The 26435-nt window shown below is 45.7% G+C and overlaps 1 protein-coding gene across 8 annotated transcripts in view; it reads right to left on the bottom strand.

Moving 5' to 3' along the window:
- The window catches only part of ULK1 (unc-51 like autophagy activating kinase 1), an 85870-nt gene extending 59700 nt beyond the window's left edge, over nucleotides 1-26170 (bottom strand). For 3 of the 8 annotated variants that reach the window (XM_041125715.1, XM_041125717.1, XM_041125718.1), the window contains exons 1-7: nucleotides 25698-26169; nucleotides 25327-25524; nucleotides 24364-24456; nucleotides 24233-24274; nucleotides 9034-9066; nucleotides 8156-8192; nucleotides 930-1103 (exon numbers count right to left, since the gene is read on the bottom strand). In XM_041125715.1, the coding sequence (XP_040981649.1) occupies nucleotides 930-1103; nucleotides 8156-8192; nucleotides 9034-9066; nucleotides 24233-24274; nucleotides 24364-24456; nucleotides 25327-25524; nucleotides 25698-25751 (631 nt within the window). In that variant the 5' untranslated portion in view covers nucleotides 25752-26169. Of the gene's footprint in view, nucleotides 1-929; nucleotides 1104-8155; nucleotides 8193-9033; nucleotides 9067-9270; nucleotides 10131-24232; nucleotides 24275-24363; nucleotides 24457-25326; nucleotides 25525-25697 lie in introns of those variants that run through there. The other 5 variants (XM_041125716.1, XM_041125714.1, XM_041125713.1 and 2 more) reach the window with 4 other exon arrangements.
- Nucleotides 26171-26435: the final 265 nt, after the last annotated feature.

Raw genomic sequence — 26435 nt, 5'->3', positions numbered from 1 at the left:
TCCTGCCTGCATTTGGAGCTCCCACACACTTCCACCTTCCAGATAACTCTTTACTTCACACACACAAAAACCAACCAACCAACCACCCACCCATGCTTCAGCCAAACAGGCAGCAACATTTCAAACTTTTCCACTGGACCTCATTTCTCAGCTGAATGAAGGCATTAACACTTTCTCCACAGCAGAGTTCAGGTGAGGAACAGTTTTATCTAACTGGTGTCAGCTTCAGCTCATGAACTGTAACACAACCAGAAGTCCACATGTTGAGGGTGATATCATCCAGCACGCATTTCTGAGGGACCACAGGGGATACGTGTGCTCTGTAACTGGATTTCTGGAGCATGTCCCAACTACTAGTCCATCTGTGCCACTCGCCTAATGTGCAAAAAGCTAATTTCTTCAAGATACAGCTGAGAAGCCTGCCTCTAATGCGGACTGTGGAAATGTCTGCTTTTAGGTGTGCCTGACTCCCATTGTGCTCTCTGAGGCCAGCCAAGAGAGCAGCTAGTTTCAGGCCTGAAGACACCAACATCTACCTCAATACTATTAAAAGCTGAAAACAAAAGTCACAATGCCTGCTCATATCTTGGTAAGCCTGGAAATTAAAAGCCAGTTAGGGCAGGCTGGTATTTGATTTTACCGAGGGAGGCACTGTTCAGCTGGAAGTGGAGCAAGGCCTGCCCAATTCTTTTGTGTTAGTCTGTGTCCTGGCAGAGCAGAAAGCTCTTGCTCCTGTGTGGAGTCAACTGAAGGATATGTCTAGTAGAGGAACTAAGCAAGGAAGATGAAAAATGTCAGGGCTTTTTAAGAAGTACAGCAATTCTTTCCTTCTCCTAGACAGTTCCCCGAAGAAAGACTGAGGCTTGCCACTTGTCTGTCACTAAACTCTCCTGAGAGCGCTTAGGGTGACATTTGTAATGAGGTCTTACCGATCTTTATGCGAATGTTGTTGGGATTTGATTTCCTGCCTCCAGCATAGGAAAGGAGGATATTCTGCGGTTTCAGGTCCCGATGGATGATGCCTTTGCTGTGCAGCATTTTCATGGCACCTGCTATCTGCTGGAGAAAGAGCCTGATGGTGTCTTCGCTAAGTGTCCGCATAGCTAGGAAGAAGGAAAAAAAAAATAACCACAGATGAAAAAAATTACAGTGCCAGTTCTCTGAAGAGCCTAGAGGGCAGATTCTCCACAGCAATTAGCCATAATTTGTCATTTTTATTTCCATGTATGGTGTTTTTTTCTCCACACACCATTTCTGAATGATTCCTATAGGCAACAAGGAAAAGCGTTTGCATTCCCAGCTTATTCTGTAGTCAGGACTGTTTTCAGCCCCGAGTCTCTAATGGTAAACTCAGGCCAGTGGCAGGTGCTGAATTTGGGTCATCAACTGGGTCCAAAAGCGACATTTGGTGAGGTTTAGGGTTTTCCTTAGCAAGAGCTGCCAGCCAGATCTAGGCAAGCATTAGGCAGGGCCTGTGGCCCGAGGAGTTGGAAGGTCACTAGCTTTGAGCTATGGTCGGTAGTGGTTGGACACCTAAGGTCAGAGGTTTATCACAAAGAATGTCTGAAGGTGAAGCTAAGAGGAAAGGCAGTTAGGATTAGGATTTATGCCTGCAAGAATCATTAAGGCTCATGCTGGGCCTGGAAAGGGTTGATAGGTTAAATTCAGACAGTCTGTTAGGGTACCTGGCCAGCAGGGATCTGTAACTTTGGGGTATGAGTCCAAGTCTAGGCCTAACCCTTGTGCATCATCACCTGCTAGACCAAACCATAACTCTAATCTCAGACCCAGGATTAAAGTGAATCACAGTCCAATACCTAACAACATACCCCTTCCAAATGGACTCTACAAACTGCCACCTGACACCCTCCATCTTGTATCCATAGATGCAGCAAAAATGTCTCAGAATGCTTTCATAAGCAAATTAAAAAAACCCCAACATTAGTAATCAAAGTCTGCAAATATGGAAGCTCTGAATTGCACTCTCCTGAGATATGGGCTTCCCAAGAACTGAGGCGTGAAAATAAACATTGAGGGGATTAAAATAAATTTTCAACTGGCTCTTCTAATCAGAACAACGAGACATTAGCTCTCGTTGTTTTAAGAGCTATACGTATGAAACTCTTGCCAAAGCTGGGACCAGCCTGCTGAACAAACCCCAGGATCAACAGTGCTACCAGCCTGCCTCCTTGTCAGTCACTGAGCAAGTGAGGCTTAAAGCAAGCACCATTTCACTTGAATAAAATAATTTCTTTTGTAAAAGGTCCCTGTAAATTACTTGGGACTTCATTAGTGTTTTTCCAGCTGTTCTCTAGTAAGACATTAAAACAAGCTGGCAGGAGCTTCAAACTGCTACTCTACCTAGTCAGCTAGAAGGGAGGAATTCTTATGAAAACACAGATGAGGTTGCACACAGCTTTAACACAACACAGGAAATTAAAAATCTAACTTTCAAAATACATGCATGGGAAACAGCAAGGGACACAGATAAGTTAAACAGCACTTAGAATAGAAAATAAACTCCCACCACTCCCAAACCTCAATGTTCTAGAAGGAGGCACAAGCAGAGCTGAAATGTCACCACAGCTATCAGCTGGTCCTAGACTCATACATGTGAGACCAGTGCACATGTATATAGAATTTCTCCCCCCTCACTGGGCCTTTTTCCTCATGAACTGGCACTCAGCTGGAATTCAAGAGGCTCCTCCGCAAGAAGAGGAGATTCTGTGAAGGGATTTTAAGGACATTAAGAGGTAGCTCAGATGGAAGTCTTCCAAACCCTCTTGCATCTTCTGAAAAAAAAGCACTGCCTCATCTTTAACAAGGCTTTCCCTGACCTCCTTCTGAAATATATCAGCATACTCAGTCCTGTACCATTTTCTGTCTATTAAAGGTCCAGCATCTTAGCTGTGCTCAATCTTCTCTCCTACAAAAGGTCCCTGCAACATTTCTGCGATTCCTATTCAAGGAAATCTATTCAGGAATGGTTAAAACATCATATTTAAACAAAACAGCAAGAATTCCAAAGTTTTTTGCCCAATTCAGCTCAGGCCCAGGAAAGGACAGGCTGTCTTATCATCCCCCAAACATGAAGCAAGACTTGAAACTTGGCAGTTCTTAACATTATTAAGCTAGCAGGCAATTACAAAATCCTGGCTAAATACACCCTGCCTCTAGCAGAGAAACTGTGTTGTCAAGAGCCTTGTTCTGACCTGCAGTCCCAACAGCATGCCACATCTTTAAGGCGTTACCCTCTCCTTTATATAATTTGGTGGCTATAAGGTTAACACAGCACTAGCCACCATCCCTCAGCAAACCAGCTAAGCCTCCCTAATGTGGATTCTAACTCTTCATACTGAAAACAACAACATTGCTACAAAGATCAGAAAAATTCATTCACCCGAAGAAAATATGTCCTCAGCTACTAATTTCTGCAGAATTTAAGCTTTTCCACTTCACAGAAGTCTGTACAAAGCTCTCATCCCTGCAAAGGTACTGTTTTCCTGACACACGCAGAATCTAAGCTGGTGTCTTCAGCCTGCAGACAGATTCCCCCAGCGCAACTGCTGTGGCTTAGTGCAGCTACCATGTTCCAGCACAGCAAAATTAGACAGAGGTCTGTTGGATCTGCTGGCAGCATTAAATCTCACAAATCCAGGTAGTGCAGCAAGGCAGGACTGTGAAATTGAGATGCTGCCCTCAGTAACAAGAGAAGGGTCAGTCAGTTACTTGGGGAGTGTAGGGGCATACCCTTTTACCTCCCTCCATTAACAAACAGGCTATAACACAGAAAAACAGAAGTCCTTATCTCTCATACTCAGCCCATCAGTCTACTGCGTGACAGCAGCAACCTCCAACTGAAGGACAGAGACATAAATACAACTGACACCTTCAGTGACTTCAGGATATTGGTCTGCAAAAGATATTCTAGATCAGCTACCATTGGCAGAGGGAGGGAAAAGATACAGAAGACTCATTCAATTTAGGTGCCACAAAAAAAAAAACCACCACACAACCAAAAAAGATGTGAGGAACAAAACATCTCCCTGGCTTTGCTACATCCCAAATAGGGAACTTGCACTTCTGTCCACATAAAAAGGGGATATTCTCATCTTCACCAGAAAACTGCTGGCAAAACACTAAGCCCGCACTGAAGTCTGGGCATCCCTGCGAATGTCTGTGGTGAGCAACACATTCTTGCAGAGAATGCTGTTTCACAAGCCTTGCTTTGCCATTACTGAGAAGTAATAATATCCCTGTGTTTATTTTCACGGGCTCCACTTCAGTGATGAGGCACTCGGCTTACTGCCTTGGGAACAGCAGCTACACAGGTCAGTAGATCAGAGCAAATATTTACTGTGGGTCAGTGTGGGGCCCGCATACCTTGTAGCTCTTGAGGCGTAGGAAAAGGATGAAACCACCTAAAAAGTGCCCTGGTCAGCCTGTGCCGAGATGTTCAACCTGCCAAGAGGCTGCCAGGTAAACTGTAGTAAACAGCCCTTGTCAGCTGATCCAAGGGTAGATGCATTGCAATAGACACGCTGATGTTACATGACAACACCATTTTGGAAAAGTTATTTAGGAAAAAGAACTTCTCCTCTTACCCACAGGTGCCACAAGTATCTCTAACATGAGCCCAATCCAAATCACACTGAAGTCTGAGAGACCAAGCTGATTTATGTGGGGCCTGTCTTGTAACTACCCCAGCTCCACTTGTGCAGTGTGGCCAGCGAGAGTCCTGTGAAGTCTTCTGTACAAGTCAGAAGACTTATTGCAGATAGGTCTAGTCTCATCATAGATATTTCTTAATTACCTAGCTGTAGAGGGTAAAAAGTTACACAGCAGTGCCTCCCTCATACCTCTTGTTTGCAAAAGGGTCCCCACGCCACTTGAGATGAATTAGTAAGACAACAGCTCCTTACGCGTTGTGGTCAAACCTAGAACTGCCTTGCTCTAACACAAAGTTTTCTTCACAGAGATGTGCTCTCCAAGAAGCAGCTTTAAGAAAGGTCATGAATATGCACTTACAAAGTGTCCATAACAGCCTGTGTCAATGCCAACTCACAGAATTTAAGAAGGAATTTTAGATCAGCCTGCTCTGACCTCCCCAGTACTCAAGGCCACAGAACTCCAGTTATTCCCATAGAGGACAGTCACTTCTGTAACACTTCCCACAGCTCTACCACACACAGCAGCCATCTGCCAGTCTCAGCTCAAAACACACCCTATGGTGGGCTTTAAATGAAAGCAACATCCAGAGATCTATCAGAAAGAAAATTGCATTGTACCATTAAAGAACACCACCACCACCACAGAAGTTGTGCTTAGCAGAACACACACAACCTTGAGTTGTATCAAAGAGATGGGGCTGACCAACAGCCTAACCCAGCCAAAATGCATATTGCATTGAAACGTGCACATATGCACGTCCTCCAGTTATGAAGACAAGGAGAATTAGAGTGCCTTTGGATTCAACACAGAATTACCATATTGCCTAATGCTTGTAATTAGAGGGCAGAATGGATTGGGAAGCTTATAAGCATCTTGTTCAATGAGAAACAGGGGATTTGCATGCACAACTTGCATAAGTGTTACAGGAACTGCCAGCAAAAATGTCTGAGGAGTCAGTGGGAAAGTAGATGTTGCAATTAAATACCATCATTTAATTATTAAAATAACTGAAGCAGCAAAATAACCGCTCAATAGCGATGAGCCTCCTGCGTACCAGTGAAATGCCCTGGAAGAAATCTGAACTTTCCAAGATGAGCTTTCAGGAAAAAAAATCATTATTGTCAAAAGCACCCCGAGCATCTGCAGAAACCGGGAGAGGAGATACCCCAAAGGAGCACATGGTGGAACGGAAGAAGCCATGTGATGCAAAAGCCGAGACTTGTATCTAGGCTCTGGGATCTAGAAGATCCAGATCTCTGCTGCAGTGATGGGAGTAACTAACTTTCTTGCTGCAGTCCCTTACTGACTGCTCCCTCTGGAAATCTGTGCCTGCTGGGTTCTCTTTAACTCTTAACATCTGTGTGCTGGTTGCCAGTAAAATAAAAGTAAGCACCAATTTCCCAGACACAACAGCTGCTCTTTACAGTTGTCAAGGTAAAATGTTTTCTTGGTAAAAACAGAGCTAAAGGTAACTTTTTCAAATTAACTCAGGCAAAGAAGGATCAAACCTTAGCCCAGGCAACACTTAAACAAACCAAACTGGGATAAAACTGAATTTTATTTGGAAAATACAATTCATCCTCACTTTCTCAAACTAGTGACCAATTTCCTGAGTGGTCTCATTTGATAAACAAGGAAGTAAGCTGTATTAATAGCCTAGCTAATTGCACAGTATGTTTCACTTTTTTTTTTTGGTGGGGTGGGTGGTGGGGCAGACAGAAGATGACAATGGACACATACAAGCAGTAGTAGGAAGAGGAAGATTTTCTATAAACCCAAGTTTCTATAAAACATACAGTCAGAAGCTGTGTTCTTGTTCACATACATAGCTTTACAAACAATAGTGCACAGCCCAGTGCTTTAACATAAAAGGTTCATTTCACGTGCACGAAAGCTAAAAACTTTAGCTTTCAAAGCCAACACATTGGTAAAACTGAAGTTTGACTATCTTTTAAAAGCATTTCATTATTAAAATTTGCACTTGTATTCAAGGAGAAAAAGAAGGTATCAAAAAACCCCATTTTCACTTGGTATTCATAACAGCATTTCGCCACCACCAAAGATGCTCCTATTAAAGCACAGCAATACCCACCAGATGCAAAACAACACTACTTATCCGAGACAAAGCACACTAAACCTGGATTTTAAAAAACAAATGCCTGTCATTTCTCTCACCCACATTTTAAACAAACAAAACACACGAAAGGCAGAATATTCCTTCATTTTCCTTCAAGTACTAAATCCTTTCTGAAAATTAAAGTCTACAAATGTAATTCATTACCCTGTATAAATAGAGTGCAACATACTAGCATCAAGCCCCAAATAATCATTCTAGGGATACCAACACTAGCTGTAGGGCAAATGTAAATTTAGCTTTTAATCCTTCAATTTTTGCCATTTCCAGGCATCATGTATCTCAAATAAGGAGCCTGAAGTGTTATCCAGCTGACTAGCTTTGAATTTGAACAATGTGCACAAACTTTGTTTAACCATGACCCAGAGCCACACCAGAAATGAGATTAAAGTTGTCTCTTCCCATTTAGTAATCTTCTAGTTAACATGCAAAACAACAAGAAAGCTACTTTAATAAAAAAAAAAAAAAAACAAACCAAAAAACAGTCAGGCCAACAGAAAATAAGGGCTATGTCTGACTGCAGCTAAGCAACTTGTTCAACATGTTATCTTCCTACCATTTAGGTACTCAGGTGCAATGTGATTTTCATATAGGCCAGGATCCTGTACCTGTGCAGTGGGGTGCACTGAAAAATAGCTTGCGAGATTGAAGCCTGAGTCCCAGCAATACAGCTGGATAACAGGCAAAGCATGTTTCATTTGGTTTGATGGCAAAGGCACACTTCAGTCTCACCAAAAGGTTCTTCAAGGCACCACAGTCACAGATACCTGTGCTATATTCTCCAAAAGACCCTGAAGTTGGTAGTTCTCATCACCTTCGCAACACTGCTGGATACACTACAACCACCCTCAATACACTGAAGTAAGAAATGTATTCTGTCCTAGATGTGGGGACACCCTCAGGGGTAAACTTAAAGGAAGTGAAATATAATCTTGGGATCTTATTTTAATCCAACCCTACAGAACTACAAGGCTTCAGTATAAATAGCTTTTTTCCAGTGACCAAGAAAAAGACAAACCATGTCCCTAGCAGTGTTAAAATATGTTTAATCTATAAGGCTATTGTAACTAAAAGACATAACTACTGACAACAGTCACTACAACCTACATAGGAAAGACTACAAGACTAGCTTTTATTGTCATGGATTCTCGGTTTTCAAATGATTATCAAGGGTGAAACTCTTGCAAAAGGAACAGTGATACTCTGTTTATTTTGCAGGAATTATATATAAAAAAAAAATATACAATCTGCTTACTTAGACCTTCAACAAACCCCAGCAACTTTAATGAGTTAAAACAGCCAGTGTGTTCTTCTGAATACAGAGGATATTCTCCATATTGTTCTACTTACTGTGAAGGTAGTCTGCCAGGTCACCACCATTACAGTACTGCAAACAGAACAGAAAGCTCAGTTAATGCAGGGCAAATCAAAGATTAAAAACAGTAAACTTCACTAGGATGGCAGGTTTATCATAGTATTTAAACATAAATAATCACATATGTCAAAACACATATTCAGAAGTTGGCAGGGAAAAACCCCATTCCTGTATGTTCCTCTTCTGTCCCATTTCCCCAAAATGTTATGTTGCATTATAATAAACCAGTATGAACTAGCTTTTGTGCATATGCACATCCATGTACATACACATCAGAGAGCAAGATAAAAACAGAACAAAGCAGAAGGGTCACCACTGGAGACACCACCAGAAAGCTGGTTGAGGAAACCCTGGGAGTAGCCACAGCTGAAAACTGAAATTCCCCACATCATGTTCCACATCAGTAAGGAAAGCCAGCAAGACCTCAGAGCGAAGACTGCAGAGGAAGGAAAACGTTCAAAAGCTTTGCAGGTAGGCTGTGTTGAGAAAATTCTCTTTTTGTGCATCTTTGATGCAGATACTACCCAGCAACACCCACCTGACCCTTGAGGTAAGACATCTGACTGACTAAACCTGTGCCAGCATGACCTTCTGAGAGCAGCAATATGAAAAATCCCCCTGGCTGCTATCTTCACCCACACTGCTCCAGTTCTCAAAGGCATGCAGCTGGAGATTAGGTTAGCAAAAGCATCACAGGTGAGACTTGGAGCAGAAAGCACTACTTGTGTAACAAGCTGGTCTGCTTTAAATTTTTTTTAAACTTGTTTTAAAAAAAAAAAAAAAAAAAAAGGAAAAAAGAGAGAAAAAGGGAGGGAAAAAAAAAAAAAAAAAAAAAAAAGAGACACACACTCACCTCCATAACCAAGTAAACAGAGTTTGCCAGTTCCTGGTAAGATAGAAAACAGAAGAAATAAAAGATGTATGCATTGAAATATTTGACACATTTTACAACTGCCACATTTCCTTTTAAACAGGTAAACTGTGCTCTGTTATGTTATTCAAACTGAAGAGAGGGTAAAAACTTCATTATAGGTTAATTCCTGGAAGACTGCTTGCTTTGAAAGTGTCAGGTATTTAGGGATATTATTACCTTCTGAGTGTGCATCTGTTTAACCAAGCAGATCTCCTGGATTGCGGCTTGGGTCTTTATGTTCCTTTCGGGCTCTTGGGATTAACGGCGGCACGCAACGCAGATGCTGGCACACTACTATCTTAGAGCCTTAATCTTTTCCACATTTAACTTGGCCCTTTATAGCAGCTATGCCCACATCAGCAGCACTAGTCTGAACAGAGACATGAGAGCAAAACAACTTTGGGACCTGCAATTCAACCCCACGGCTGAAAAGTGCCCCAAAAAATTCACCTTTGATTTGAGGGCAAAAAGGACAGATCTCGGGTCAAAAATGCAACACTGGCCAACCGATTTCTACACATGCATTAACAGAGTGCCATTATCAAGTGGCTAAAGCTTTCTGGATTATCATGGGAGTCAACACCAGTGAAGTCCAGGCCAAATGCTCGTCTTCCTAAGTTTGCTATAGGTGCTGCACTGTGATGCTTTTTACAATCTTGAGAGTCTACCTCCAGCCTTAGCTGATCTGCTCCACTGGCTCCCGGGCCTTAAAAAGCACGTACAAGGTGGTATACCCACAGTACAAGCACAGGATACTGCGGAGAAGTGTCCCACAAACATACAGCGCCACAGAGCCGCGTTAGGAACTTTGGTGGCTGTGCAACACACGTGCTGACACCAGTGGCTGCCTGGCACTTGTTTAGCAGAGAACAAACATGAGAACAGCCAGATGTTTCAACCCTGGGTAGACCCAGAACGGTGAATGACTCTAAATCCTCTTGTTGAAACAGAAGTCAGACAGAAGCAGACCTACCACATAAAAGCCTGCACGCTAGAAGTCACTCCTAAACTCAAGGCCCAGGCCTGGACAAGCGCAGGCAGCAATTACCTGGGTGAGTGGAGAAGCTCTGAAAGCAGCAGCAGAGCAAGAGACTCCACTCCATTTCCGTAGCTCTAGGGCAGCATGCCCTCATTTACAGGCTGTTTAGACACCTGCCCGCCTGATTCCTCTTCTGAGCCCGACCACAATTTCAAAAACCCCAGCATCCACCCTACCAGCCTTTTAGTTTCCAAGCAGTCTCCACTGTCTGCTCTCAGCCCCTTTCATTTTGGTCTGCCCACAGGACTCTACCTCCTGTCAAGCCTGTACCAAATTGACTGCCTTTGTCAACGCCTCGAGTCCTCAGCACCTCCCATCGTTTCTCTTGCAGTCCTCTTTTAACCTCACAACGTGAAATCTGAGTTTCCAGATGCTTGCTGGAAGACTGGCTGGAGCAAGGCAGGGAGAGGGGAGGAAAGCTGAACTACCTGCCATTTGAGAGACTCAAGCTACAGCTGCATGCAGCACGGGCCACCTTCCCCTGGAGGGGCTCAAGGCACCGGGCAGTCCAGCAGCCTCGGCTCACACGGCTCCCCTGGTTCAAGCATTCACCAGACCCCAGGGCCGGCCATCCCCAGCTCTTACAGCTGTTCTGACTGCCAAGCCCAGCTGAGCTTTGTGAAAGTCCCCTGGTTTGTCCAAAAAGCAATTTTCTGTGATACTTCAAGGTGGCGTTTGCTGCATTTCCTTGCGTGACAAGTATTGCTTTAAACAGGCTTTGTTTTCCAATCTCTGCATTTAAAAGCAGCACACGTTAAGTCATCCACTTTCACACACGCTTCAGATGAAGTGGGAAACCAGCCTGTGGTTAAAAGCACTAGCCCAGGTAAGCAGTGCAGAAAGAAAACTCCAAGCATCATCACAAGCTTTGCACATGACAAAGTGCTGGGGGGAAATTTTCAGAAGCATTCAAAGCCCACCAGCTCCTGCTGTCCTTAGCAGGAACAGTGGAAAAATCAACATTTATGAAAGACATCTCAGGCCTTTCACTTCTCCGGGAACTCCAGCCACAGACGTACCAGAAGATGCAAGGACACACCAGAAGTGCAGTGCAGCTGCTCAGGGCAGCAGGCCAGGGAGCTCACTACGGGGCAATTGCTGGGCATGGAGGAAGTGTCCGAAGTGCGTTTTGCAGCCCAAACCATGTTCATCACTGTCACAGCACCATTTTTCACAGACCCTTCTTGTCTAAACATGCTGTGATCATTGCAGCTCAGTAACTCTACACATTAATATGTATAGCGCCAGCAGGGTTTGGGGAAGCTTAATACATTATTATCTATATAGAAAACGAAGAGGAAGTTTAGCTTACACAAACTAAGTCCAAAAGGTATTTGTAATAAGTTATTAGCCAACAGCTAATGTACACCGTACAGTTTGGTTGTTTTTCCACTGTATGTTATTTAAAGTCTCTGCAAACAAACATCATCAAGCAAATCATTGATTTTTGGCAGCCAGTGTGTACAGTGACTAGGGTTAAATGAGGACCTACACAGGCAAGAGGGATGCTCTGCTCAACTTCCCCAGCAACAAAGTGACCTTGGTGGTTGGTGGTTTTATCCCACCAACACAGGGTGAAGAGATAAGAGGGCAATGCCCAAAAGGCTTCTAGGAGAGAAGTAGGTGGCTCCCCCAACCATTCACTGGCAACAGCACCCTCTGAACATTCAAGCCTTACCAGGAAGCACTCTCCACCCTGCTGCACGCACACCCACCGCAGCAGAGGAACATTTAGCAAGTGTATTTTCAGATCACAGACGCCTGTAGCAGGGATGACACAGCCTCCACATTTGCAACTTCAGCATTTCAAGACCCACTTATCAGAAAGAGATTTGTAGGAATTTTGCCAACAAAACTAAACATTCACTTCAGGAAGGGCCCTGGAAGCAAGCTCTTGTTTGGAAAAAGCCTTCAGCCAGTAGCTTACTGTGGTTACAATGAATACAACTGTCTAAAGAGACTTCTGGTTTCTCAAATGGGCTGATGGACTTCTCTCAAGCTGATTCAGCAGCAGAAACTACTTCTTTTCCATTTTTATCCTTCCACAGTATTTATGATTTGTTCATTAACAAAACAAGGAAAAAATACCACAAGCCCAATTTTGCAGGCTACCAGTCTCTCTGAAAAGAAACAAAATGCCCAACCCACTCATTTCTATATCAGTAACAAGAATAATATTAGTTTATTGTACTTCTGCAGAGGCTTATGTCCAAGAAGCGCTACAGATAATTTACTCTGGACCTCTTAATCACATATGCCAGTCCGTGCAGCCAAGGTTAATCCTGTCACTAAACAAGCTTAACGAAGGGAACAGCATAGAAGCAACCCCCTAACTTTTCCTCTCATCACAAAGTGCAGCAGTACGCTGATCATGCTCCACAACAGCACCAAAAGGCCTCTGCCAAAGATATTAAGCTGATAATTAATCAGTCTGGATCATTGCCTCACTCATAGTTCTTGCAGCAGAGGCCCCAGCGATGAAGTTACAATTTAATTGAGTGTAAAAATAGGCAACAGCCTCTACTGTCTACAAATAACGCACATCTGCTGACAGGACAAAGAAATGAAGAAACTTCATTTAACAGCACAGCATAAATCACCCCAGGACAGTGCTGTGTTACAGTTCCTCACTGGGATACCAGGAGGGATGGCGTTACAGACATCAAGACCCAGCAGTCCTGTCTCCCTTTAAATTTTCTCTCCACCCATATTGGAAAGGTGGCATGATCCTCTTCTTGGAAAGTGTGTGTTAAGGTGTGTCCAAAGGGAAATGTCTGGGAGTACCCACAGTTAGTCATCCTCCTACCACAGCTTAAAAAGTCTGCAAAAGGAAACTTCCATAGAGAAATCCTCCTCTGCACTCTACCCCAGCATCTAGCCTGCCACCAAGTTTAGAAAGATGTTTAGGAAGGGAAAAAAAATGAAGTTTAATTACACAACACTCCAAAACTGTCTCAGCAGTGCAGTGTTCTCACCAATCTGTGGGGGACCAGTGTTGTAATAGACACTGGGGTAAAACCAGCAAAGAATGGCTTCCACCTCACACAAATCCTCCTTTCTAAGAAGACTGGGGGATGCAGGAGGAACACTTTGAAGATGAATGTAGCTCCACCATTATGCCCAGGTACCGAGCACCATGTGGCTGACAAGACTCCTACTGCCTACAGGAGAGGAGCTGTATGGACTCAAGTCCTCAAAATCGGTCTTGTTACTCTCCTGAAGAGCAGTGTACCACCGCCTGTGTGTTGGCCTCCCTCCAATGGCAAAGGTCCCCGTTTTGTACCTCTCAGAAGATATCTACCACGCGTTGCTCAACACTGCCTCTCAAACAGCACCCAGAGCAGCTGCCAAGCAAAGATAATTGCCGCACACAGATCTCTGTAAACAGGGCTAGGACCCATCAAGCACCAACACAACAGAAGCACACAATAAAGCTGAGGGTCTGACAGTGGAAGATAAACTCATCATCAAGTGAAAGCTAAGCTTCTCCACTTTGTTTTGGGTTTTGGTTTGGTTGTTTTTTAATGCCACTTCCCCCCCACTCGCTGCAACAGAACCACAGCACACCACGTCCTCCTGTTTTGCCAGTAGGATCTCATGGAACCAGCACTCTTTTAGCATATGGTCTCTAGTCATCGCTCTTCTGACAGTGGCACTGGAGTCACAAACGCAGGCTGTAATGAACACAATTTTGCTTTGCAGAAACCAATTCCAAGGCCAACGGCACCTGGAAAGCCTCTGGCTAAGGCAGGGGCTCCCAAGCCCACTGCGCTCAGGAAACAGAACCTACTGCTCTCAAGAGAGGGAAGAAACTTTCCAAACAGCAAAATCTCTTGGTATAATTTCACTCTGGCTCACAGCTTGGCTTGAGCAGGCTAACCTCTAAAGAGGGAAAGGAAAACTGTCATGCTATGCAAGGATTATCTCTTGATGCAACTATTTGAACAGAAGCAAGATAAAAGAGAATAGTAACATCAATCTAAACTGTGGGAGCACCTACCAATGCTCAACCTTTGGAAAACAGATCTAAAGCAAATAACTAGAAGATATTCACATGCTTTTTGACCTCACACAGAAGGAAAAATGTGTCTCCAAGACTATTGTGTTTCTCTGTTCTCTGGCCCTGGTCGTTCTCTTCACTCCTTCTGAACCTTACCAACAAGGATCTCAGGAACATTTCAAGCAGGTTTCCAATTCAGGAGACAACAATTAACTCGGATGAAGGAAGGAAAGCAGGAAAGGAAAGGAAAGTACTCATTCACTGCAGTATAATCTCCTCTCTGCGCAGACATACAATACCACAAAATGTTTCTCAAACCCAGATTAAAGCTTTACAGTCAGACAAAAGCACATTTTAGGACAGACTTTTGGGATTCAAGTCATGCAGCCAGCGAGGCCCTGCACCAAGAGAGCTAGCACTTTATAAGGAACCAGCAGCCTCTTTCTTCCTGTGTACAGGCTACACTGGAAGTGATAAATCTTGGGCTATGGTAGCAGTCACACATAAGCACGGTCCAGGAGATGATATGCAAGCAACAAATACCATCATCCAACAGTCTACTCAATATCTTTGCCTATTTTGGCACATCCAGGTCCAGCAATGAAACCTACTGCTACTGACTGGAAAGCATTATTACTATGGTCCACAGATGTTTGACGGCCCAAAAGAATGAGGGCTTCTAATTTCTTCATGTAGATCCCAGGGAATAAGCGTAAGAAGCAAGACCCAGAGAGGCCCACAGACTTCTGCATTGGCTCTTGACTACATTCTGCTTCCTACAGACCCGTCAGCTTGCTCCACGATGCTGAGCACCAGCGCAGGCACAGGGCAAGCAGAAGGGAGGCCCAGTAGCCCAGAAGTGGCTTATGGCCAGCCTTGCAGCAGGCAGACTTCTGTAGGACCAGAAGAACAATGATGCCAAGGGCCAGTGTTACCCCATTCCAGGCACTACGGTATTCTCTGCTCATAAAACAGATGAGTTGTTTCAAGACAGGTTGTACTTCAGGGCAGATTAAAAACAGCAGGAAACCTATCCTCTGGTTCTACACAGGCTTCAGGAAGGGAGGGAAAGTATTTCCCATCCCCCTGGCAACAGTCCTAAAGTCTGACTGCACGACATTAAAAAACAAACAAGACAACGTCATGTCCATGGAGCTGCTGTTTGCCAGGCAGCTAATACCACCACAAACAAATGGCAAGACAGCTAGTAGGACGGCTCAATCTTCAAGTGACCTGAAGAAACTTCACCATCTCTTCCACTGGACACGAGCTCGCTGCAGCTTCCTTCAAACCAGCCCCAGCGCTCTCCTCCTCTCCTCTCCACCTCCACCTCCAGACAGCGGCAGGCGGCGGTGCCTGTCACAGCCCCACTGACTGGGCAGTCTGCTGGTGGCTCCACGCAAGTTCACTGCAGCCCTCGACCAAAGCGCTGAGACTCAACGCGCTCGCTGGATGAGCGATGGCTACAGCGCCTGCAGAGAGCTCGAACAGGAAAACATGACTCTCCTCCGGAGGCAGACCGGGCCTCTGCAGAGCAACACGCTACAGCAAGTCAAAGCTGAGAGCTGCACCGGGGCCTAACCACAGAAACCAAAAGACGGGATTAATGTCATAATAAGAGTGCAGAGACAAAGTGGCAGGTTCCACAAGTCACAGAGCTTCAAGGCGAGACCAAAGCCATCTATCGGAGCAAACTGAAGACTCACGCTGCTGGGACACTGAAAAGCAATCGCTTCTTACAGCAGTTGTGTTCGTCTGGGGGTAAAGCTGCACCACCTACACCAGTTTGTGCCCCCAGCTGGCCAGCTCTTAGGGAAGTCTTGCTGCCCGAGAACAAGCAGCGCAGGTCACATCCGTATGCAGCAGCCCAGCAGGGATAAGAGATTGCAGAGCTAAAAAGTAGCAGAATCCTGAAAAGTCTGGACTTTGGCATGGATTGGAAAGAAGTAGTTACCCCTTTGCCAACAGGCAGAATAAGGCTTAGAAGCTTCTTTAAACAAAAGCAAGCTCTTTTTTGCAAATGGCAATGTATTATGTTAATGCTATCAAGTGAGGAAGCTTCAGAATTCTAAAAACAATGAAAAAAATATCAAAGATCTGATTTGTTTTTCTGTATTTATTCCTCATCTCCTCTCTATATCACAGTCTTTTTATAAAATGAACATTTAAGGTTGAATTCCCCATTACCTTAAGCTCAGTCACATGTACTGGAATGAAATCCTTGCATACCATAAAGTTGTATTTTATGAGCCTGCCCAAAGAGCAGGAGTAGCAGGGGGAGTGCTGTGCGTCAAGGCAGACAATAAGGCAGGCTACAAGAGTGAACATTTCAGTTTTAATCACACACTCGCTGAGACATATTCACTTACTGAGATATGTGCAAATACAAGCAAAGCAACTCAGTCTGGAAGTTTGATTTTAGAACCAATTAATGTAGTTCTACTAATAAAGTTGGGAACGGCTTGTTTTTCTAACAGTATATCCCAAACACAATCTGATACCCTGCAGGGGATTTTTTTGTTGTTGTTTTTAAGCAACTCTGGAAATTAGAGGCCCAACCTCCACATGGTTTTCTATGGCAGCTGCATGACTGACTAGCCTTTGCAAGTCGTCTTTTTTACATCCATTTATTTCATACTTCATTTACCAGATTTAAGAAAACAAACACACACCACAAAGGTGCATGGGTTTTCTTTCAAATAAAACCGGTCTTAAATTAAGAGGGGAAAAAAATCCAGTTACTGGAAGCCAGAGTAACATGGGCTTGAACCTGCAGTATTTAAAAACCAAAGAGAACTGAGTATGTTTTGACGTATTTAACGTGCTGGCTACAATTGCCAACTAAATGAAAAAAATATCAAACACAAATGAAGAAGCCTCCAGAGAGAAAGTAGCCCAACTGCCCAGCTGTGTGCACAGTGACATTAAGCAGCACACACACATAGGAAACATATACAGGCTCCATGCTCCAAGCCCCGCCAGCAGCCCAGCAGGGCTGTGTCTCAGCCCTGCCCGACACCACCTCACCTCGCCCTCCGCTGCGATCCCTGGGGTTTCCCATCACACCAGCAGCTCTCACGCTCTGGGCCACCAGCGCATACCGAGCCGGCTGGGAGGCCTTCCCTTCCCGGAGATGTAAGACGCTTTGCTAAATAGGATCTGTAATGACTTAAAATTCTGCATCTTTCATTCCCCCCACCGGAACCACACTGTCTGGTTGACGGCTAGTGTGCCAGCTCAGCTGACCTAATTCCTCCTGTTATTCTGATGCTAGGAGACAAGCCAGGTGCTCCTGCAGCCAGACAGAACATTATTGCCCTAAGCAATCACTGATGCAGAGTTTGATTCACTTCTATCAACCCCCCTTGAAACAACCTTGCTGAATAAACAAATGCAGCTTTGAGATCGTCACTTTGCATTTTGAGAGCATCTCTTTATGTTTATGGTGGTATTTAAGGCTTGCACATCATAAAGCAGGAGACATCACACAGTTAAAGCACCTCTTTGCTAAACACTAAACACAAAGGAGGTTCTAAAGCTATTTGTTGGCAGGGCTCTTCCCTGGATTCTGCTGTGGACATTTATTATTAAATTTCTCAGACAGGAACCATAACAACTGAAGGCTATTAAGGTGGCTTCTCCTAAGCAAAGTATGTTTAGGTCTGTACCTGAGAAACATTGCCTTGGAAGACCACATCACTTATACTCATTTTCCATCAAGTTTGCTATTTACTATTGCTACATGAACAGAAATAACAGGGGAAAAAAAACCCCAAACAAAACAAAGAACACCAACCAAAAAACCACCCAACCAACAGAAAACAACAAGCAAAAAAGTACATACTTATTCTGAAAACAAAACAACCAAAAACCTCTCCTTGACTTTGCAAATCAAAGACCACCACCTCTGCTGACCACCCCTGTGCTGAGCTTCTCATTTCCCACTGTATTTTCTGCATGCCTTGTGATGAAGGCAGTCTGCCTCATGGAAGACACACTTCTGCTTCAGAGGACAAGAGGTTCTCTAGGAGTTTCCCCAAAGCAAACCAAAGCCATCCAGCTCAGAATCCTACCACCAACACCAACCCTATGTTTGCTGTTTGCTAGTCTGCCTGTTGTGCAAAAGCTTTTCAGTTGGTATCAACCGGTGGGAAGGCATGGGGTGCAGGAAAGGGACAGGAAAAAGGAAGACTCATGAAAAGTGAACTGTATCCTCCATTCTCTACACATGCTTGAGCATTAAGATGAGCTTTTGAAACACACAGTTTTATTGCAGTTTCACGGTTTAGGGTCACGTCCAGTCCAGCCACAAATTTAAATCTTTTAATTGGGCTTTGGTTTGGACCTATAAATATTTGAAAGAAATTCAAACAGTGGTTCTCCATCTGAATTCAATCCCACCCAGCCACTGATTAGGAGGCACCTCTTCCCATCCACCTTCCAAATCTCCACCTCCTTGCTTTGCTCACTCCAACCAAATGCATTCAATCATCATTAGGATTTGAACAGTGGAAGTTTTCATAATGGAAACACTGATGGAGCCTCCAGAAGAGCAGTACAAGTAGCACCTCAGCCCTTACCAGAGCTTTGCTGTCAAACTGTGAACACAACAGCCTACCAGTTTCCGATTACTCCTGGGAAACATTCCTTAATCTGTCATTATAGTCTGAGTAATGCTACCTTCCACAGGAGCTTTAGAGACTATTAACTTCCACGTCGCCAGCTCTTCCATGACATCCTAATCATGTGAGAGGAACACAGGTATGTGTTTTACACACAGGATGAGTAAAACAGTGATCATAATTTCAGAAATGCAACAAGACCACTCCCTCTAAAAAAAGCCCATGACTCCTCTGAGGTCTATATTTAGTGGTCAACATTTGCTAGATGTTTCTGTGACCTGCACAGTGGGGTACTTAGTTAGTGAAGCCAACTTTAAATAGAACTTCAAGACTATAAAATTCTCTACTCTCCATAAACATAGCCATTTTGGTCCACTAAACTCCCAAGCCTCATCTTACAAAACTACTGGCAGAGGGTGGCTCAGTTTTTGTTCTTTTCCCCTTCTAGCTCTAAATTAAGCCAGATCCAATCTTCAGTAACAGAGTGATTCCCTTCAACAGATGTGAGGATGCTGATGGAGCAGGATAGCAGACACCCCATTCTTGTCCGCAGCGCAAACAGAAAGAGGATTGCTTGGCAGTTCAGAGAAGTCTGCACTTTACACCCACTCACCAGGCAGCTTGCCAGCTTTGCTCGGGGATGGAATTAAAACAGGATTTAACCAGGCAGGCAGCCTGACCTCAGGAGTGTGATCTCCCAGACATAGAGTGCCTCCTTAGTCATTCCAAGTGTCACAGTGGAGCCCTGTCTCCCAAGACAGGGCACCCGAACAGCAGTGCCTGAGGAACAGAAGATCCTGCATTAGGTGGCACGAGAGGTGGCGAGGCAAGGAGGTGACACTGCAGCAACACTGATTCATCCGACATCACGCTCATCAGTGAAGTGCTGCAGCAGAAGCGAGCTGTGCTGGAGGGCACACCAAAGGACACTGCCGTACACAGAGCTCCGGAGGTCCCTGGGGACAGCAGGAGGCACGTACACAAGATGTGGACTAGCAGCTAAAGGCTCCGTGTCAGAAAAGGGTGATGGTGCAGACAGCACAACAGAACATCACAGCCCAACAGCCACGGTCCTATTGATCACAAGGACTTTCTATACAGCAAAAATAGAACAAGCCTGTTATTACTTGGCTCTCAAGACCAGCCCAGGGTGACTGATCATTAAGCTGAGAAGTGTTTGTTCTGCCACCCATGCCGTAATCCACATGCGCAAGTAAAACTGCATTGCAAGGACCCTGTGTTCTTTGTCTCCAGGAGCTCCAGGTGACAGAGTCACCCCAGCAGAAATATTTTTGGTGAGTCTGTACTGCACGAGTGAGTTAAGCATTACTCTCGGCTCATCCCGAACTGGTGAGTACAATAAGCCAACCTGACACAAAATTATGGAAAGCAGACCCTCAGGTAACCTAAGCTGAACCAGAAACTTAGCAGTGCAGTGCCCTGTGTGACATTAGCAGCTATGTTTCTACAACCAGTCCATCCCACTCGTGCAAAAAAATTGGGGGGGGGGGGGCCAAAACAAGAAAAAAAAAAAACACCCAATACCCACACAAGCACAGTCACAGCTAGGCTGCTCTAAGAAGCAAGCTCAGATCACAGCACACAACTTGGGAAAACATGCCAGTAAAATAATCCTTCTTCCTATTTCATGCAAGAAAACGCTTTCTAATATCCAAAGCATGATTTCTGTTCAGGAAGAACAGATTTTCTGCCCCCGCACCAACACAGCCACATGTGAGTTCTTCAGTTGACATGTATTCAACCAAACTTCCTGGGGCAGCTGGCACAGCACAGGGAAGAAAACATACCCAGGACCTCCCATTCCCCCCAAAATACTAGTTACATGTAAGAACCTACTTCTTACTAGTGCTGGAAGAAGCTGTCTAGTGCATGGTGCTCCCAGGATCTGACAAGTTCAAGAGTTACCTTCCTACCATCGAATCCTTTTAGCTAATCAAGAGGTCTCTGATCACAGATTTGTATTCAATGTCCTGAGTCACAACAGAAACCCAAGCAAGTCCCATACACCAAGACCACACTCTGCTAAGCTTTCAGTGTCAACATGTGTTGAGAGTTGAGCTGATCCTCAGAGTTTTGGAAATTCGTTTTCCAAGAAACCTCATTTCCAGACCCAAGTCCTCATCCAGCAGAAACCATCATTTTTGTATCCTTGCTGTCACTGATTTCCACCTTAAGGAACAAGAGCTCATTTGGCTGTCTTCAAACAGAGTACGAAGACTGCTGGTATCCAGATGTTCCTCTAGACTGCTGTACTCCCCTTGACTGCTGCAGTCTTAGAGACCCCAACTCCAGCCCCTCTGCAAGCCAGCTGAGGAGTCAGGGATTGTCCAGTAGCAACTAATGCACTCCACATATGGTGGAATACCATTTTTTACCTCATCCCAAACATCTCCAGCACCTGGGAAAAATCTGCACCACAACTCCATACAGACAGTACTTTCAGAAATGCAATACAATATGATTTATCCTCTTTTTGAGCAGGGGTTCTTGCATTAGGCTCCTAGACTATTCACAGCACCTCTCATTAATACATGAGCACATAATAATGGGAACACGCATATTTCATTTTGAGCCATTCTCATGTAACGATGCTGCTCTTAGGACTCTGGTGAGGGGATCTATAAAAGTCCAGACACTGCACTTTTATGCATTAAACATTCACCAGTATCATTTATTCCTACAAAGCTCCTTATTTTGTCACTGTTTGAGAACCAATATCACAAAGAACTATGAAACGGGAAGGAACACAGCAATTTTCCTAGATTTGAGGGATAAAATAAGTGTGCCAGGGTAGGAGCTGCTGTCACTATTAAATATCAGCACTGAACGTGTCTGGGGCAAACCTGGCATTACATAAAAATCTTGAGTTGTATGAGGCCTGGTTAGCATTAGCTTTTAACTGGGAAAATGCAAACAAACTCCTCACTGGGTGTAATCACTTGCTTACAGCCACTGTGGTTTTGGCAACCATTTCCTTGTGTGTAAGGAACACACGAGTAAAAGTTAAAGTCACTGTTGACAGGAGGTGCAGAGGAATGGACAACACAAAATGCAATGACAGACAAAGCTACAGAGCAACATTAAGATTCACAGGAAGTATTTTTTCCTTTTTGGCCTATGATGTTGTAATACAAACCTCTTCAGTTTTAGAAAGCTTAAAAGTAGGGGCTCAATTAACTGCAACTGCAACATTTTTGAAGGTAAATATCTATACAGCTATGAACGAAGCAACCGTCTTGTATCAGAGGAACAAGGTGAGTAATAAGTAGTCTTTCCCACAAAGTAAGGAAAGGTGCACAGAAGCCAGCCTTCCACGGAACTGCACTTTTACCTTTGCAGATAATTTACTCTCATACAACTCGTAAGCAGGCACAGAGCAAGGCCAAACACTCAGACACATAACACACACAGCCTACGTGGGTGGACTGCATCAGACCGTCTCATGACCCACCACCTTACACCAGAAGAGACTCCACACCCTGGTAGCACTATATAACATCCAATGGCACCTAAATTATCTCATTTTGTCCAAGAAATCATATTACCCAGGTCATACAAGGACTCTCTGACAAAGCTGTAACTAAACATATACCTCGGCATGCCTTGAGCCCAGGACCATGCTCAAGTTCCTGTTTTGTGGTATCTTATACAGCTAATATCTCACCAGGTTACACTGCTATACACAGAATTTAACTAAAGCTCATTTGCCATCACATAAGGAGAAAAATGCATTCCTGCATTTGTAACAGTGATGAAATCACTCCTTTTGCAGGACATGTCTTTGAGCTGCTTCCTACCCTGCAGTTATTTGAAGCAGGGCGAGGAACAGAACACGAACAAAAGTTCTGAAAAATCTGTAATAAGCAAATCCAGCAGCATAATGCTTCACACAAATGCAAACTACAGAGGAAGCGCAGGAGCAGCCACTCGCTCCCTCAACTGAAAAGTTATTAAGTAAACTTAGAAGGTACAGAGGAGAATGAAAAAACACAAGACCTAATGCCCCAAGTGGCCCGTGCCCAGAGGAAACTTCCCCAGCTCTCTGACCTACTCTGCAGCAGCACGCGTCAGGCCAAAGGCGGTCACTGCTTTGCAAGACCAGCTCTAAAGGGTGGTTCAGGAGCAACACACAGCTGGCCTCTTACCCAAAGGATATTTCCAAGAAGCAGTCCCGTTCCCAGCAGCCTTGCTTCCCTCCCAGAGCAGCCCGAAATCCCCCACGTCCACCTCCCGTCAAAACCACGCCAGGCATTAAACGCTTTCCAAGGACCTGCCCCACGTGCAGCACCTTGCCATAACCCGCTGCTCCGGTGGAGGGGGACACGGTGGGTGACACAGCCCCGGGGGGCTGCGGGGCCGGGGTGACACGGGCAGACTACAGCACCCAGAAAGCATTGCAAATAGGCTGTACCAACCAGCTGGGACTCATGTTTGGGGTGACGCGGAGGCCACCGGAGCCAATCCACGGGAGAAGGAGGAATGTCAACAAACACGGCGGCCTGCAGGACACGTGATATCAGGGACAGGGCAGGCAGATCCAGATAAGCCACCCCAGGGCCACCCAGGAGGGGTCCACTGAGCCAGCGGTCACACAGCCATCACTCACAAATATCAGACCTGAGGGTGGCACAGGCTGTACCGACGCACCGCACACCGGCCCCTCCGTCCAGAAACAGAAGGGCTCCATTTTAGGCTTTTAGATCCTGCAATGTTTTTTTAAAAAAGCATCACGGATGTCAGAGAAAACTTAGCCAGTGAGCCAGCAGGGTTTTTTAACTAAAAATTCAAGGAAAAAAAAAAAAAAGTCATCGGATACCTTGGGTTTCAGAGTGGATCAGTTTTTAGCGCCTTAGATTAGATCTTCAGAGCTGACTTTGAAGGAAAAAAGCAACTGTGGGAAACCACAATAATCTAAAAATGTCTGCTGCAATTTTTAACACTTAGTGATTGCCACAAGGACAACAGAAAAATGCAAATGAAAATCCTCTGGAACTGAAGACAATCATATGCTACAAAGTCATGCTCACACTATTTTTACATTGCCTAGGAAGAAGAAATTTTCTTAGGGAGTGTATCCAGACCAGAGAAAGAAAATAAAAGGCAGGCTTGCCAGGAATAACTACTGTAATTTTATTTCTAACATTTTGAGAACTTATAAGCTTCCAACACAGACATATTCAACACACGCTGCATTTCACTGCATAACAAACATCCTGGGAGCAGGAGCTCCCACCTCAACTCCCAACTGCATAAGTGTTCTGTGGTCCAGACAACAATTAATACACGATCTGCTCAAACGTGTTTGTTTGTCTTTCCCCATCTTATCAGAAGACTTTTTTTTCCTCTCCCCAGAATGCATGTTTGATTACAAAACATCTGTTAAAAACTGAAATTCCACAAACTCCATTCAACCTCTCCCCAAAACCAGAATGCTTTGCCGTAATTGAATGTATTTACCTGGAAGTCATACAAAGCAACGATGTTTTCATGTTTCAATTCCTAGAAAAAGTAAAACAAAGACCATAAGCTAGGAGCAACAAAGGGCATACAGAACAAAGACTGAAGAAAACAAGTCAGTCTACCTTTACCTTAAGTATTTTTATTTCCTTGCCCAGCAGAGTTTGAGATTTTGCAAGGTTTTTCTTGTTAATGCATTTCACAGCTACTTCCAGCTCAGGTTTCTGAAAGAGTGCATATGCAATTCAAAGATAAATGTAAATTTCACCATTCATTTACATTAGGATAAGCAGCCTCTTAACAGATTACAAATACTGCTGAAAGAAGTGTCTTGCAGCACTGGTAAAGGCCTCCTACTTTATATCCTAATGCCTATCCCTCACTTGTTCAGGCTTGCCCTTTCCCGAATTATGCTTGTCAGCCCAAGGAAAAAAAAAAAACCAAGGTTTGGGTTTTTGTTACTACTTTATACAATGATTATCCTCTTATTTAATCACTAGAAATAAACGCACTGTGGGAGCCATGGCTTATCGAAAGCCCTAATGATGGAAAATCCACTGCCGGATTGGTATCCTTTTATTTACCAGTGAGCGATTTTCCCTCCTCTTGGAAAAATTAAGTGGAGAAGGATGAAACTTCACAGACACAAAAATAAACCCCAAAGCAAGATCCCTCTCACGCTTCATAGACGGGGGGGGGGGGGGGGGGGGGGGGGGTGGTGTTGTTTTTTTTTTTTTTTTTTTGCTTCTTTTCAAGGTGAGGGCCAGTTTGGGGAGCAGGACATCTCTGCGGACACCTCCGCAGCAGCCTGCCGGCCTCCAGCCCCGCTCGCCAGCCCCAAGGTGAAGGCACCTGCCCGGGTCCTGCTGGGGCACACGCCCGCCTCCCAAAGAAACTCCGAAGATAACAATAATAAATGATAATAAACATGTCTACCGGCAGCAGAGCCGCCCCAGAGCCCGGGGCTGATGCCCAGGCTAAGAATAGCCACCGCAGCCCAGCGGGGACGGGGTGACCGGGACGTGGTGCCCAGCTCGGCCCCAACCGAGCAATAAAAAGCAGGGGAAAAAAAGGAAGAAGAAGAGATTCTTCACCTCTTTGTGCCTGCCTTTGAAGACGACGGCGAAGGCTCCGTGCCCGATCAGGTCCTTCCTGCTGAACTCAAACTTTCCCACCGTCTCCATGGCGCTGCGCCGGGGGGTCCCCGGAGCCGGCGGGGGGACCGCGGCCGGGACGGCTTCAGAGCTGCAAAGGGACCAGGAGGAGGAGGATGGCGGTGGTGAAGGAGCTGCCTTGAAAGAAAATTAAACCTCTCCCAATCCAAACACAACGGGGCACCCCCCCCCCCCCCCCCCCCCCCCCCCCCCAAAGAGCAGGCAGGAGCCGGAGACCCGCTGGCGGGGGGGAGCCTCTCTCCTGTCAGCCCGCCGGCGGCTCAGCGCCCGGCCGGGCTCCTCTCCCCCACCTCGCCCTCGTCCATGGGCTGCCTCTTCCTGCAGAACGGCCGGGAGCTGGTCATCGTTAGAGCCCGGGGAGAAGTCGGCTCCTCAGCAGCGGGCCTTCCCCATCTCTTCCTCAGCACAGACCGCCGCGGCTCCTCCGGCAGCCGCTTCAGGCGGGGCTCCCCATGCCGAGCCCCGGCCCTCCCCGCCTCGCAGGCGCGGCTTCGCCGAGAGTCCACCTTAAGCGCGATCCACCTTAACGCCCAGTCCACCTTACGGGAGCGGTCCACCTTAAGCGCGAGTCCACCTTAAGGGCCGCCCGCGCCCCCTGACTGTTCGTACACGGCGGGGCCGGGGTTTAACCCCCGGGTCCCGCCGCACCGCCCGGCCTCCGCCGCCCGCCCGGGCCTCGCCACCCGGTCGGGCCCAGACAAAGCTCTGCCGAGCGGCGGCGCGGACGAGAGGAGAGTGCCGGCCGCGGCGCAAGCGCGGTGCGCGGCAGTGGGGGAGGCAGGCACGGAGGCAGCGGCAGCGGCGGCCACCTGAGGCGGAGGGGGCCGAGCCCGACGCATTTAAAGGCGCCGCCCGCGGCCGGCCCTGAGTCAGCGGCGAGGCACGGTCCCTCGTGGCCCTCCGCTCCGGCGGCTGGGGACGGGAGGGCTCCTGCCAACCCTCCCCTCCCCGAGCCTTTGAGAAGTGTTTCCCACGAGTAAAGAAACGGGTCCCTTCGGGTGAATTTTTAAAAATTCACCACAGGGGCC

The sequence above is a fragment of the Aquila chrysaetos genome, chromosome 9 (assembly GCF_900496995.4).
Source record: "Aquila chrysaetos chrysaetos chromosome 9, bAquChr1.4, whole genome shotgun sequence".
Taxonomy (NCBI): Eukaryota; Metazoa; Chordata; class Aves; order Accipitriformes; family Accipitridae; genus Aquila; species Aquila chrysaetos.
Note: the sequence above shows the minus strand (reverse complement) of the source record. Positions and strands in the feature narration are given on the sequence as shown.